Source organism: Mycteria americana, chromosome 2, assembly GCF_035582795.1.
Source record: "Mycteria americana isolate JAX WOST 10 ecotype Jacksonville Zoo and Gardens chromosome 2, USCA_MyAme_1.0, whole genome shotgun sequence".
NCBI lineage: Eukaryota > Metazoa > Chordata > Aves > Ciconiiformes > Ciconiidae > Mycteria > Mycteria americana.
This window is the reverse complement of record NC_134366.1, coordinates 55,501,806-55,516,949: the sequence shown is the minus strand read 5'-3', so window position 1 is coordinate 55,516,949 and position 15,144 is coordinate 55,501,806. Positions and strand designations below refer to the sequence as shown.

The 15,144-nt window shown below is 42.0% G+C and overlaps 2 protein-coding genes across 10 annotated transcripts in view; one reads left to right on the top strand and one right to left on the bottom strand.

Moving 5' to 3' along the window:
* The window catches only part of NT5C3A (5'-nucleotidase, cytosolic IIIA), a 28,794-nt gene extending 19,379 nt beyond the window's left edge, over positions 1-9,415 (bottom strand). Inside the window, exon 1 of the mRNA XM_075493513.1 lies at positions 9,050-9,415. Within this exon, the coding sequence (XP_075349628.1) occupies positions 9,050-9,187 (138 nt within the window). The 5' untranslated portion in view covers positions 9,188-9,415. The remainder of the gene's footprint in view (positions 1-9,049) is intronic.
* The window catches only part of BBS9 (Bardet-Biedl syndrome 9), a 326,477-nt gene that overhangs the window by 4,534 nt on the left and 306,799 nt on the right, over positions 1-15,144 (top strand). For 5 of the 9 annotated variants that reach the window (XM_075493501.1, XM_075493497.1, XM_075493500.1 and 2 more), the window contains exons 1-2: positions 9,760-9,936; positions 11,023-11,140. In XM_075493501.1, coding sequence (XP_075349616.1) covers positions 11,029-11,140 — 112 coding nt within the window. In that variant the 5' untranslated portion in view covers positions 9,760-9,936; positions 11,023-11,028. The other 4 variants (XM_075493493.1, XM_075493495.1, XM_075493496.1 and 1 more) reach the window with 4 other exon arrangements.

Sequence of the window (15,144 nt, the reverse complement as noted above, 5' to 3'; positions counted from 1 at the left end):
ACTTATGTTATTTTTTCCCCAAAATGTACATTTGCATTATACTTTTTATAATTAAATATCCTGTATATATCTACATGCACATGCATTGAAAGAACTTAAAACAAATGCTTGCTTCCCTAGAAGCTTCCCATGTAACACTATCTAGAATGGAATTTGCATTAAGCCCAAGGCCTGGACTGAAGCAGTTGCTGCTGCTTCTCTTCTTCTCTTATCTGCTTCTAAGGAAAAAAAAATCTGCTTAGATTTTTTTTCACTAAGCCTAAGAATGCTGTATCTAGATCAAATAAACTCTGACCCCTGAGTGGTGGAGTTGCAGGACCCAGTTTGAAAGCAAAGTCAGCAGGACGAAGTTTAATCTACAATGCATTACCAGACACTACAATTCTGATGGAAGAATGTAGTGCCAATACAATATTCAAATTAAAGTTACACATTAAGACTAATTAAGTTTTTAACCGTTAGGATCTCTTTGAGTACAGACCCTTCTTTAAACTTCTTGAAAAAATAATCTGTTAAGTCTAAAGATGAAATACAGCTACCATACACTCATTTTAAAGGTAACTGGCAGCATGATGACTTCAGCCGTGATGGATTGTTTTGCCTCTGTGTCTCATTGTTTTATGGATGTTTCTGACTGCTGGATCCATTCAGAGATGCAACTGGATGCTCCTTATTTCTTGTATTTCTGTATTTGCCCTCTGGAAGTGATACAGGACATGTTCAAAACCTCTTTGTACTAATACTACCACTACTACACTTTGTACTATACTACTACTACTGCTAATGTACCAATACTGCTACTGCTTTGTACTAATTCCTACCCTTCAGTTTCACATACAATTTTTCCACGGTAACATGCAGACCAGATTGAGGCTTACTCGTAACTGATTTACGTTGCAAAGGCAGATGCAATCCAGGATAGTAAGTGTTGCATTAATAACTGCTAAGTGTAAAAATTACACTTTTAGTCTGATAACTAGTAAGTTTCCATCAAAGAGGGAAAGCTTTAAAGGAACAGGGTTAATGGTACATTTCAGTGGTATTCATTCTGTCAGCATTAAGGTGGAGTAAACCAAACTCTTAGGTAAAAACAAAACCTCTAATAAACTTGGATCGTTTCAGTGATCCAATTTGCAAAGCAGACAAACAGTTCTTTATATAAGGGCGCAGGAAGGAAGCTACAGCTAACAGGAAACAAGTAAGAAGAAGTACATTTGAACAGGAATCTTTCTTGGTGGCAAAACCAGCTCAAGAAGTCTGAAATTCTATATTCAGACACTTAATGAATCTTCCATGTCCAAGTCTGGGCCTTGCCCCACCCCTTTAAAAAAAAAATTACAAATTAAATAAATTAACTCTTTTTTTTAAAGGTTGGCATATATGAAAGCCGAAGCCACATTTCCTTCTAGCAATAGGCATTATTTATATAATTTATAGAAATGTTATTAAAAATTATTTCTGTAATTATTGTCTGAGATAAGTCAGTGCAGTTCTGTATTCTTTTGTGGCATTACTGAATAAAAACAATAGATTTACTTTTCATATTTAAACTTAATGTCTTTTTGACCTGCATGCTCAACCTTAAAAGCATATGTCCACTTGTACTGAAAAATGCCTCATCTTTTTTTAACATCCAAGTAAAACACTCTATTGATATAAGGATTAGCCAAATTAGAAAAATCCAGCGGACTTTTAATGAGCACTGATTTTTTTTTTCTTAAACAGTCAGACACTCCACACAAATAACCTAAGATAGAGATGACCAACACAACAGCCACAGATTCCAACTTAATGGCACAATGCCAGTCAAGCTGCTGCATGATTGACATGGGACTAAAAATCTGCCTACTGCAATCATCATAAGTTCTCTGATGTTTTACAGCAGCTGACCATTGGTGATTTATTACTTTTGAGTAAGACAAAGAAGCTGACGTCCAGCAACTGGTCAATGTAACTGCTATAGGAAGACCTCTGCCCCAGGAAGAAATAGTCATTGCAGATCAACTGCTGCACAGTAACGTGACCGCGAGAAGGCCAGCGGAAAAGTTAGACTTAATGTCCTAACTTTTATTTTCCATATCCGCCACGACAGTATACTTACCCAACTCTCTTGCTCAGTCTTATCTGGCCTTATATCTCTTTGCACGCTGGTTAGGAAAGGAGGCCAGGAAGAATAGTTGTGAGCTATTCCTGCCTCTCAGTTGCACTTAGCATGTGATGGGATCAGCCAAATTTCAGTGCTGAACACCTGACAGGCAGCAGAGACATAGCTGTTACTCTAGGCCCTCTGCATGCAGGAGCAGTTCAGTTGTACGTGTCTGACCTGGAGTCGGGTAGTGGCCAAGAAATGCCAGTCACTGTGAGACAGGATTTCTTAAATGACAGGTTACTTACAAAATAGTGTATATCCATCCTAAGAGATCTACAGTGCAAACCGATACAAAATTCACACTAGTGCCACCTGCTGCTCTACACTGTCTGCTGCAGCTCAACTAGCTAAAATGTAAATGTTGAAAATTACCATCTCACAAATGCACCAGATTATAGCAACAAAATCTAACAGTATGCTTCTCTTCTGATATTTTTCCTTAAACTCTCTCCAAGACTTACTCTTCACAGTAAGTGAAGAGTATACTGTAGCATATTTGCACAAAATATGCTTGTGTATGCACACATGGAGGGAAGAAAGGGGGCTGATGGCTTGAAGGCTATTAACGTGAATTGGAACTAGCCAACAAAGAAAAAGATTATGTATTTTGCATTATGCAATTAATTCAAGTGAAAATAAAAGGTAAGAGGCAGCTATTCTATTTTTTTCTTTCAAGGAAAGAACCTAAAAAGTTAAGGTATTTTAAAAAAGTTTCCAGACTTACACAAATTGTGACATTTTTACATTTGCAGGTATATTTAAAATTGCTATCGAATTTACAGCTAGTATTCTCCTGCCTATAAATGCATGGATCCATACCCTGGGTCTCTTCAATGCCTATATTGATCAATTTAGATATTTTTATAAAAGTTGATAGTTCTTGTTAACTCAGGATGACTGTTGAAATGCTACGCAACTTTAATTCATAATATGAACAAATTTGCAATGATATGTATATTCAGACAATTCAAAAACCTTCTTACTGCTTATATTGTTTGACAGTTAAAGGTAACGTTTAATACTTGCATTATTTGCCGTTGGCCTTAATCTGTAAAAAGAGTTTAATAGAACAGATGCCATTATATCTCAACCAATAATCAAGAGTTATCACAAACAGAAGAAAAAAATCACTTGAAAATATGACTTAACACATACCGAGCATTTATGAAAAGGTAAACATATTCCAGAGCTGTATGATTCACTAAAGGATTGCTTTTCTGTCTTGGAGAAAGACTTTATACAAAAGATAAAAGCAAGCAGCAAACAAGCTCTTCTGAGCCTATACCTACAATATAGATCATATCCTGACATTTACTTTTATTTAATACTTGGAGCTCAGTTTCCAGGTGTAGTTCATCATTGTGTTTTTGATAACTGTTATGACTAGGATAAATCAGTTCTAAAGAAACTAATGCAGAATTAAAGATCTCATTGATCTTCCCATACCCATTCCTTTTAAGAATATATGTTTCAAGACCTACTGAATTAAAAAAAAAAAAAGCAGTGGCAGTTTCAGAAAATTAAAACCCGCTTCTGAAACAGATGGTTAAATTGTAGGATCAGCTTAGACTAAAGAAAGTAAAATATTACTATATACATAATCTGTATAGTAGACTACTTCTTGATTCTTAACAGTGTTAAGAAGAAAACACTGAAATTGAGTCCATTTTTCTTCTCCTAGGATCCAAATTTTTAAGATTTCCAACTGAATTATTTTACAGTGAGAATAAAAACCTGTTACTAGTACCTAAGTTGCATCAACGTGAACTATGCATAAAGTGTTCTTCCTGGCCGGTGTAAACTTGCTTTACAAGCCACATTCTAGGTTATTACATATTATGATTATCTGTGCAAAAAGCCTGTGGGCAGCACAACCTTGTTTTAGTAATGCTGGTGTTTATCTCTCTGTCAATGTGATTTTTTCTATTGAGCAATACAGTCTAAACAAAAAACAAGTTTTATAGAAATAGTTATATGACGTCTCCAGTACTCTTATCAAATTTAACTTGTTTTTAAAATTTTAACAATATTCTAAAAATTATTCTAATACTCTAGTTGCTAGCAATGTAAGGGCTCTCAGTGACACATCAATAGGTAGGGGCAGTATTTAGGTCTCAGGAGTTCTTTCACTTTTCACTACTTAGGTTCATATCACAGCACCATTCTTTTGGAACAGTATTATTCCCACATGGATCACATCACTGGATAGCTCTTAAGGTCATGACATTTTAAATATCACTGCAACACCCAGAACGTGACAACGTCCTGCAGTGGTGATTGTTAGAGAGAGTCCATGTTCCTTCCGTTCCCCTTTTATTGAGTCCAGTTTGCTCAGGCTCAAACTCTTCTTCATCTTTGTAAAGGAAAATATATGCATGGAGGAGTTTCACATACCAGCTGTTTAGATTCTTGAAGGATAACATCATATGTATGCTACATATTACATACTCCTTTACTTCATTTTCCACTTGGAGGTCATCAATGTCTCATGCCAGAGTAACGTCACAGTTACTGTAACAACTAGTTACTAGCAACAAGACAAGAATAAAGAAGGGGAGTGGTATGTGATTGCTGCCAGTTGTAAAGGTCTGTATCCTTCATCTGTGGCACAAATGCTCTGATGCCCTATGAAACAAGAAGCCAGTCTCACCAGAGACTGGCAAGTAAAAGAAAATAATAATAATAAAAAAATCTCCCTGCACAAATCCTTTGACTGTCACGATCACAGAATATGTTCCTTTATTTCTTAGGAAAGTAGATAAATAGCAGTTACCTCGCTTCTTATTCGTTTGCTTATTTCTCTCCAGGTAAATTCTAATACTGCAAAAATCCATGCATTTCTTTTCCTCTCCCAACACATTAAAAAGGAAACTGGCCAGAGACATTTAACAATGGCTGGTTGAAAAGTTTCCTGTAAAATGAGAAACTGCTTTTTAAGTTGATTTCTAATTTGCTGTTGTTGAAATTTAATACGAAGTCTCATTTTCAGGTAATTATGTCCTCTCACTTCAGGGACAGAATGGAGAAATAGACAAATGCAACTAAGCTTTTGCCCAGTTTTCAGGAAAATAAACCTAAGGGAGTAAGTCTCAGTTTAAGGTATTCTGCTATTCTGTTTTCAACCAGCTCTATTATGTTTCTCAATCTTATAAAATAAATAGCTCCAAAATTAAAGAGTGAGGAACAAGCTGCCGAAAAAAATCCAAAGTTCTAACAACTTTGTTTATGAAATAGACAAACAACAAAAAATACTGTTACTCCATTAGGCAGTTTTTCCTACATTAACCCCATATTTTAGTTAGCATGGGCTACTCCTTACAGATGAGCGTTTTCAAAAGACCTAGGCAACATTTTTCACTCTAGTTTGTGAAGACCTGTTTTATGCTGAGTTTCTAAAGGCTTCGCAAAGAGTAAGCAAGAAACCAAAGTCTATTGTCAGTAGAATTGATTTGCTATACAAGGATCCACAACTTCATTGCAAACTTGTCTAGGCCCTGAAAAATCCAAAAGATTGAGTGTTACTGTAAGGTTTAATCTCTTTTTAAAGTAGCTATCAAACATTATCTAATAAGTTACTTTAAGAATCTAACTAATTATTAACCTTCTCTTTAAATTAAAGTTAGCAACCTTGTGGCTAACTTTTACCTTCACCTGACTGTAGGAATAGTTTTAGAGTTTCACAGAAATGGCAACCTGGCTGTGCAAAATAATACAGAAGGCTTTGGGAGATAGTTGTTTCTTAACACACAGAGTAAAACTTCATGTGACTGGCTATATATTTACTATTAATGCCTCTCTTACTTCAGAAGGGGAGCCGAAGTGACTGTCTACATTTATCAGTGCCTAAGGGAAACTCCCTATGTGCAAACTTCAGATGGTCAATGAAGACACAATATTAATACTTTAGTTCCAAACTTAAACCTTTGCTTCCAAATAATATGTAGTAATTTTATGGTGTCTTTATTAAGCTTAAATTTGCCTACCAGGCTAATTACTTTGCAAAAGAATTAATCTACTGAAATGTGAGATAGATATTTAAGAATTTCTTGATTTTTATTATTCAACAAGGAAACAAGGTTACCCTTATATTTTCCACAATGCTTGAGAATCCTTTCCACATTTCTTCACATTAAACATTCTTGGCATCATAATCCCTGATATTAACTTGTTTTATAGATATTCTAATTGATTTGTAAAGGTCACTGTCTTTTTAGCATTTAAACACTGCTATAAGTCAGCTTTTTACTTACATTTGGGTCTTATATTAATCTAATTTTATTTTAACTAAGAAAAAAGTAAAAAAAATTATTGCTGTAGTTAATTATAATGAAAGAATATTTCATTGGTAAGAATTAAAGTCACATAACTAAGGTGTAAATAGGCCTGCTCCCTACTGATTTTGATAAAAGTTATAAATCAAAGTAATTCTGAGTCTAATGGGGGTATAAAACCAAAGTGTAATCTTCCCCAAAGAAAACCTGAACCAAAAAAATCTACCAAAAATACAAGAACAATCCCTTAATTTTAATTCAACAGAGAAGACCAGCCTGGTATAGTAACTTGTGTATTGGAAAAAATAGATTTCAGTAAAGCATTATTGTTCCCCACCACTCCCCTAACTTACACTAAATTACAGACTGGAAACAGCACCTTCTCCCCAAAGCTCAAAGGAAAGTCTCTCTTGTGATAAACTAAAACAGATACAGTGTCTTGTAAATGACAAACGTTGAATCAAATCTACATTGGTGGATAAAACTATTTCAGGAAGTTCTCCAGAATGCAGCATATTAAAGCAAAACAAACACTTAAACACATTTTTGCCCTTATTTGACAAACTAAACACCTTGGTATTAAGTTTACATAACTATTATTTCACTTATTTCAAAGAAATTTCACAGCCTGATTACATGTGTCCACTGAAAATACTTGAGGAAGTATTGCAGCTGATGAACTAAAGATGTTTGTTAGCTGAGGAAGCTGCCAAGATGAATATCGGTTGAAATGCTAGCTTCTCTAAGTGAGCAGATAGTATTAATATGTTGCATTCAATTGGTAAAATGTTTCCATATAAAAAAGCTGACACGCTTTAAACAAGCTTGATTTTTCCCTTGCAATTTATAGTTGAATAAAGCTCTGATCATAAAAGCAGAATTTTCGGAAGTATCTGTTTAGGATCACAGATCTGTGTCTCCAAGAACATAGCTCTGAAAATGTTATCTGAAGTACATACTTAAGAAATTCACTTACCAGAAATCAATTTAACATTGGTGTAACAATTTTTTTCCCTACCAAAGGCAAAGTCTTTGCAACAAAGATAAAAGTTAAAGTCTTCCCAGCCAAAACACCATTGAAACACGTTAAAAGTTAATACAAATACATCTTTAGCGATTATTAGGCACTTTCTGAACTACAGCTCAAACGGGATATTGGGAATAGGAGTTGGTGAAACTATTGGATTTGCTTTTTGAGTGTTTGTATGACCAGGCTTTTAAATGTTGTTATTTTATTGCCCACATAACTCTAAAGTAAGTTCTAGTATTACAGTACTAGAATTTAAAAAAAGAATAATTTATAGTTAACCAGTGTTATGCCACTGTAAGTTTTCAAATGAGTTTTGTAAAATTCTGCTATAAAGTCCAAAGCCCTTTTTTAGAAATAGATCTAAAACCTCTTTGAAGTGGCAACCCAAACTTTCTGCTCTCCCACAAGCTGTTGTTGTAAGTGGGCTCACAGAAACTAAAAAGCAAGACACCCACCCCTCTCCAAATTGTTGAATGATGTGACTGATGACTAGAAACAGCATTCAAATATTTTTTGAACAGTAAGTGTGATGACTCTATGATTAGTAAAAACACACAGTGGAATTCTTCTCTGGACCCACATTATCACAAACTGCATTGTATGACTTCCACCGGCAAGTGTTGTATCACATGGCCATGTGAGGAGTTAGCTCACAATTTACATACAGAATCGTAGTTCTTAGCAAAATCTATGTTTCCATGTGTAATTAAAAAAATAAATCTGGGCTTTTAGTAAGGTTTTGCAGGGGAGATCACAAAATATCCACGGGCTAACATCAAGTGACTTGATGATTTCAGTTCAGTTCTTCAGTACAGCGGTGTCCAAATCATAAACTCAAATTTTGAAGGATTTCAACGTAATCAGTATATTGTCTAAACAAAGACCTTTTACCATCCAGTTACTGCTAAGCAGATATTTAAATAATACCCTAAATAACAAGTTTAACAAGGGCAGTAGAGAGAGCGCTCCATCTTCCTTTTGTAGTAACTGTAAAGTCATTGCTTCCCAATTTCAACAGAGGGCTGAACACGCGCCCCCCCCCCCCCTTTTAAACAAGTGACAAGCAGGCTTTTAAATTACCACCAAGACCTATAGCTTTATGCATAGGTACATATGGGCCAGACAGGACAGGATGGAGCAGACACTTTTAGTGCTAGTGGATCATGCTGCGGTGGAACAGCTGCTCCTACCTCCAGCGCCTGTCCTTATGATCAGAAACTGGGCTCAACACCCCTCCTCTTCGCCTCAAGGGGTGGCCACAGGACACAGACAGCCCCACACATCTGGAGAGGAGACCGATCCTAACTTTTGGTGTCAGCCAGCAGACGAAGCGCCTACAGCAGGATCTGTAGGGCACATATGTGAAGGAGAAGGGAATCGCATGCTTTGGGCAGGGGGCTGGTATTTGAGGGCGGCGTGTGTCAGACCGCCCGCGCCTTGTGGAGGGAAAAATAGCCGCCAGCGTCCACAGCGGCGGCCGTGCGGAGCCGGCCCACCACGGAAGCGCCGGCCTGAGGAGAAGGAGAAGGGCGTGCGGCCGGGGGCGGAGGGGCGCCGGCCTCCTCTGCGTCCCCCCGCTCTTGGCCTCTTACCACGTACCATCTCGATGATCTTGGTCTTCCTGCCCGTCTTCTTCTTCATGGTGAAGATGTACTGGGCCAGCACCACCCCGCCGACCAAGGCGCACACGCTGGCGCTGGCCACCGCTCCCATCTTCGCCACGGCGGTCCTGTCCATGGTAGCTCCCAGGGGCACGGCAAGGCGCCGACAGCCGCTGCGGGGAAGCGGGGCGGCCCCTCGCCGCTGAAGGAGGGGGGGGTGCCCCTCCGCGCCGGCCCGAGCGGGTCCTCACCGACCGCCAGACCCGGCAAGTCGGCAACGACGGCGCCGCGCGCCGCCCGCCCCCGTAGCACGCGCCCCGCCGCCTCGGCTCCGGCGCGGGCTCCCCGCGAGACGTCACGTGCGCGTGGCCTGCCGGCGGTACCACGCAAGAGGAAAAGGGGGGAGGAAGAGGGACGGCTGGTGGACCAGGGCGCCGCAGGGAGCGCCCTCGAGGACGAGACGTTTCTGTGAGGGCTTTGAAAAGGAAAAGCAACAGCCGAGAGGTTAGCTTTTTCCTCAGGATACAAAACGAAATGCCTCTCTTCCCCCCCCGGCACAGGAAGAAATGAGAGAGCCCAACGGTCCGTCGCGCCGCTTCCCAAACTACATTTCCCAGTGTCGGCGCGAAGCGCGGCCCTCTCTTCTGGGACGGGCGGGGCGAGGCGCGGCGAGGCGGGGCGCGGCTGGTACTTAATGCGCGGTGAGAAGGACGCTGGAGATGGCGGCGGCATTGGGGAGGGGGCTGTAACGCTGCCGGTCTGTGCCCCACCTTTCGCTTCGCCTCAGGCTGCGCTTGAGCGAGGAGAGTTCCCGTGGGGAAGGGGGGCTGCTGCCCCGAGCAGCTCGGACCGCGCCGCGCCCGGGAGGTGCCGCCTCCCGCCCAGGTGAGCCCCCGCCGGGCTCTGTCTCTCTTCTGCCGCTCCGGTGTGTGTGTCCGGGCGCGGCTCCTGAGATGCGGGGCTCGGCTGGAGGTGTTGTGGGTGTTGCACAGGGGCTCCGTGAGGGAGAGGGTGTGTGGGGAGGGCTGTGCTGTCGCCAGCCTGCCCTCGGTTGCAGCAGGTTGCCTAGCTGGCATAACGACGGTAACCGTCTAAGGTGAAAAAATAAATGTTCTTATTTGCTGGACATGGTTTCCTTTAAAGAGGAAAGGCGCGGGCTTACAGGCTGCCTTTGCTCCGAAGGAAAACAAGGGGTGAGCCCATCATTTTTCCTTTTTCCCGGAAAGAACTGCCGGAGCTGGTGCTGCCTCGCTGCCCCTCACCTCCCCCGGGGGCTGTGGGATCGAGTGTGTTCAGGTTTGTCCCGCTCATGGCAGAGCATAGGTATGGAGCTGTGAGTTTTGAACTAGGGTAATGTTATTGTCAAGCCGCCTACAAAAAGATTAGTCTCCTCCCTCCCACCCTTCTTAAAATAACAGCAGGTAGGGAGCACGAAAGCTGATTTGTGCCCTGTCTGACCGAGTTCTTTAGTCGTGTCACTAGGGCATCTTCAAGGCGATTACTCGGTGGAGGTTTTGATGTTGTCTGTTTATGTCTTCATTTACTTTTCTAAAAATAAGTTCTCTTGCAGAAGACTTGCATCAGAATCTTTTTTTTTCCTGATACTACTTGCTAAGAGAGAAAACCTCAGTTCTGTGACTTTGAAAACTTATATTGCTTCCTTAATGCTTGTTACAGAAGGCTTTTAACATTTTAAAAAAAGCTGTTATTTTTTTGCTTTTATAACTAGCAGTGTCTATCACAACTAATTTGTAAACTAATTACAAGAAGTTTCCTAAGGTTGTTTTCTCAACTATATAACCAGAAACCCAAGATACCTGAAATTAATATTCATTCAGCTCACACTAGAGCAATGTGAAGCTAAGAGATGGAATATACTTAAAAGTTGTTGCTAACAAAGGAAATGTTGTTTGTATAAACAGTTGTATATATATTAGTATACACTTTAACAATGGCTTGTTTCCTTTTCAGTAAAGAATGTCATTGTTTAAAGCTAGAGACTGGTGGTCCACCATACTTGGAGAAAAGGAAGAATTTGACCAAGGCTGTCTGTGTGTTGCTGATGTTGATAATAGTGGCAGTGGACAAGGTAAATTCAGAATTACATGGTTGCTGAGTTTTAAGCTGCACAGCTGCAAGTTTACTTTGACCAATGCATACTGAAAGTTTGTTAGCCAGGATAGTTGGCTAGTTAGTTTAAAGTCTGCTATCTTTAATGTGTCCTTGTAGGCTTAAGAAGACAAATTAAATGCCCTTTGTATATTTGTAGGTTTCTAAATGTCTTAATTCTTGTATGTGGTCAGTAGCAATTTGATAGCTATATTTAGGTAATATCTTTTAAAATAGAACATTTTCAGTTAGTCATGGGAGCAAACACATTGTAAGTTGTTGAAAAAACTTAAGGGGGAAAGAAAGGAAGGTGAGAGCTACTAAGCTAAGAATTTAGAAAAACAAACAACTTTTTCTACCTGGAAAATAAGGGGCCATTGAAATGAGTGACTCTGCTTGAGTAAACCCTGCTTTTTCTATGTAGTCATTAACAATGTGGAATGATCTTTGCTGTTAGGGAGAGTTCTTGTGTGTGTTTTTTAAATTAATAAATATTTGGGATCTTTCTCTGATACACTCATGTTCATCTTGGAGCTCTGTTTTTGCTCAGAGGTACTTGAGTTTGATTCCGTCATTGCCATACTCTTAAAATTATTTTTATTTTAGATTGTCCCTTTTCAGGAGGATTTGAACAAAGTTGAGCTGTTAATGGTTTGATGTACAAACCTTTTTCAATAGGAATTCATAGAATCATTTAGGTTGGAAAAGACCTTTAAGGTCATCAAGTCCAAGTGTTAGCACTGCCAAGTCCACCACTATACCATGTCCCTAAGCACCACATCTACATGTCTTTTAAATGCCTCCAGGGATGGTGACTGAACCACTTCCTTGGGCAGCCTGTTCCAATGCTTCATAACCCTTTCAGTGAAGTAAGATTTCCTCATATCCAGTCTAAACCTCCCCTGGTGCAACTTGAGGCCATTCCCTCTCGTCCTATTGCTTGTTACCTGGCAGAAGAGACCAACGCCCACCTCTCCACAGCCTCCTTTCAGGTAGTTGTAGAGAGCGATAAGGTCTCCCCTCAGCCTCCTTTTCTGCAGGCTAAACAACCCCAGTTCCCTCAGCCACTCCTCTCAGAAGACTTCTGCTCTAGACCCTTCGCCAGCTTCCTTGCCCTTCTCTGGACACGCTCCAGCACCTCAATGTCTTTCTTGTAGCGAGGGGCCCAAAACTGAACACAGTATTCGAGGTGCGGCCTCACCAGGGCCGAGTACAGGGGCACGATCGCTTCCCTAGTCCTGCTGGCCACACTGTTTTTGATACAAGCCAGGACGCCGTTGGCTTTCTTGGCCGCCCGGGCACACTGCTGGCTCGTACGCAGGCGGCTGTCAGCCAGCACCCCCGGGTCCTTTTCTGCCAGGCAGCTTTCCAGCCGCTCTTCCCCAGGCCTGTAGCGCTGCCTGGGGTTGTTGTGGCCCAAGCGCAGGAGCTTGCACTTAGCCTTGTTGAACCTCATACAATTGGCCCCAGCCCATCGATCCAGCCTGTCTGGGTCCCTCTGCAGAGCCTTCCTACCCTCAACACTGCTGCCCACCTTGGTGTTGTCTGCAAACTTACTGGGGGTGCACTCAGTCCCCTCATCCAGATCATCAATAAAGGTATTAAACAGAACTGGCCCGTATACTGAGCCCTGGGGAACACCACTTGTGACTGGCTGCCAACTGGATTTAATGCCATTCACTGCCACTCTTTGGGCCTGGCCATCCAGACGGTTCTTTACCCAGCAAAGAGTACGCCCGTCCAAGCCATGAGAATACTCATTGAGAATACTCATGAGAACAGCCCGTTTCTCCAGGAGAATACTGTGGGAAAGGCTGTCAAAAGCTTTACTGAAGTCAAGAGAGACAACCCACAGCCTTTCCCTCATCCACTAAGAGGGTCATCTTGTCATAGAAGGAGATCAGGTTGGTCAAGCAGGACCTGCCTTTCATGAACCCATGCTGACTGGGCCTTACTGCCTGGTTGTCCTGTACATGCCGTGTGATGGCGCTCAAGATGATCTGCTCCATAACCTTCCCTGGCACTGAGGCCACACTGACAAGCCTGTAGTACCCTGGATCCTCCTTCCGGCCCTTCTTGTAGATGGCTGTCACATTTGCTAATCTCCAGTCAACTGGGACCTCCCCAGTTAGCCAGGACTGCTGGTAAATGATGGAAAGTGGCTTGGTGAGCACTTCTGCCACCAGCTCCCTCAAGTACCCTTGGGTGGATCTCATCCAGCCCCATAGACTTGCATGTGTCTAAGTGATATAGCAGGTTGGTAACCGTTTCCCCGTGGATTATGGGGGCTTCATTCTGCTCCCTGTCCCTGTCTTCCAGCTCAGGGGGCCAGGTATCCCGAGAACAGCTGATCTTACTATTAAAGACTGAGGCAAAGAAGGCATTAAGTACCTCAGCCTTTGTCACTATGTTTCCTCCCGCATCCGATAAAGGATGGAGATTCTCCTTAGCCCTCCTTTTGTTGCTAATGTATTTATAGAAACATTTTTAATTGTCTTTTACGGCAGTAGCCAGATGAAGTTCTAGTTGGGCTTTGGCCCTTCTAATTTTCTCCCTGCATAACCTCACGACATCCTTGTAGTCCTCCTGACTTGCCTGCCCCTTCTTCCAAAGGTCATAAACTCTCCTTTTTTCCCTGAGTTCCAGCCAAAGCTCTCTGTTCAGCCACGCCGGTCTTCCCTGCAAGCTCGTCTTTTGGCACATAGGGACAGCCTGCTCCTGTGCCTTTAAGACTTCCTTCTTGAAGAATGTCCAGCATTCCTGGACTCCTTTGTCCTTCAGGACTGCCTCCCAAGGGACTCTGTCAACCAGGCCCCTAAACAGGCCAAAGTTTGCCCTCTGGAAGTCCAAGGTGGCAGTTCTGCTGACCCCCCTCCTGGCTTCTCCAAGAATTGAAAACACTATCATTTCATGATCGCTATGCCCAAGTTAGCCTCCAGCTGTCACATCACCCACAAGTCTTTCTCTGTTCACAAATAACAGGTCCAGTGGGGTGCCTTCCCTAATTGGCTCACTCACCAGCTGTGTCAGGAAGTTATCTTCCACACACTCCAGGAACCTCTTAGACTGTTTGCTCTCCACTGTATTGTATGTCCATTAGACAACTGGTAAGTTGAAGTCCCCCATGAGAACAAGGGCTAGTGATTATGAGACTTCTCCCAGCTGCTTATAGAACAGTTGGTCTGTCTCTTCATCCTGGTTGGGTGGTCTATAACAGACTCCCACCATGATATCTGCCTTGTTGGCCTTCCCCCTGATTCTTACCCATAAACATTGACCCTTTCATCACCATTATCAAGCTCTAGACAGTCAAAACACTCGCTAACATACAGGGCTACCCCACCGCCTCTCCTTCCTTGCCTACCCTTTCTGAAGAGTTCATAGCCATCTATTGCAGCACTCCAGTTGTGTGAGTCATCCCACCATGTTTCCGTGATGGCAGCTATATCATAGTTTTTCAGTTTTGCACAATGGTTTCCAGCTCTTCCTGTTTGCCCATGCTGTGTGCATTGGTGTAGATGCACTTCGGTTGGGTTATTCATCCCGCCACCTTTTTTGGGGGAGAAGTCCTAATTCCTATGTGACCAGTCTCAGGTGCTTCTGTGGTTTCTAATGCATTAATAACCCTCGAGTTTTTGCTGTTGCGTGGATCTCCATCCCTCGCATGGATCTCCATCCCCTGCCTCCATGAGATGGCAGACTGAAGGACCTTGCTAGCACACGGTCCCTCAAACATTGGTGTGCTGCCCCCAGGCTTATCTCTAGTGAGCCTGGTTTTATCCCTTTCCCCCTTTAAATCTAGTTTAAAGCTCTTTCAGTGAGCCCTGCTAACTCCTGCACAAAGATCCTTTTCCCCCTTTGAGACAGGTGTACCCTGTCTGTCGCCAGCAGGCTTGGTGTTGTGTAGACTGACCCATGATCAAAAAACCCAAAATTCTGTTGGAGTTCTGAATAGTCTTTTCCTAGTGGAAAAAAATGTAACTG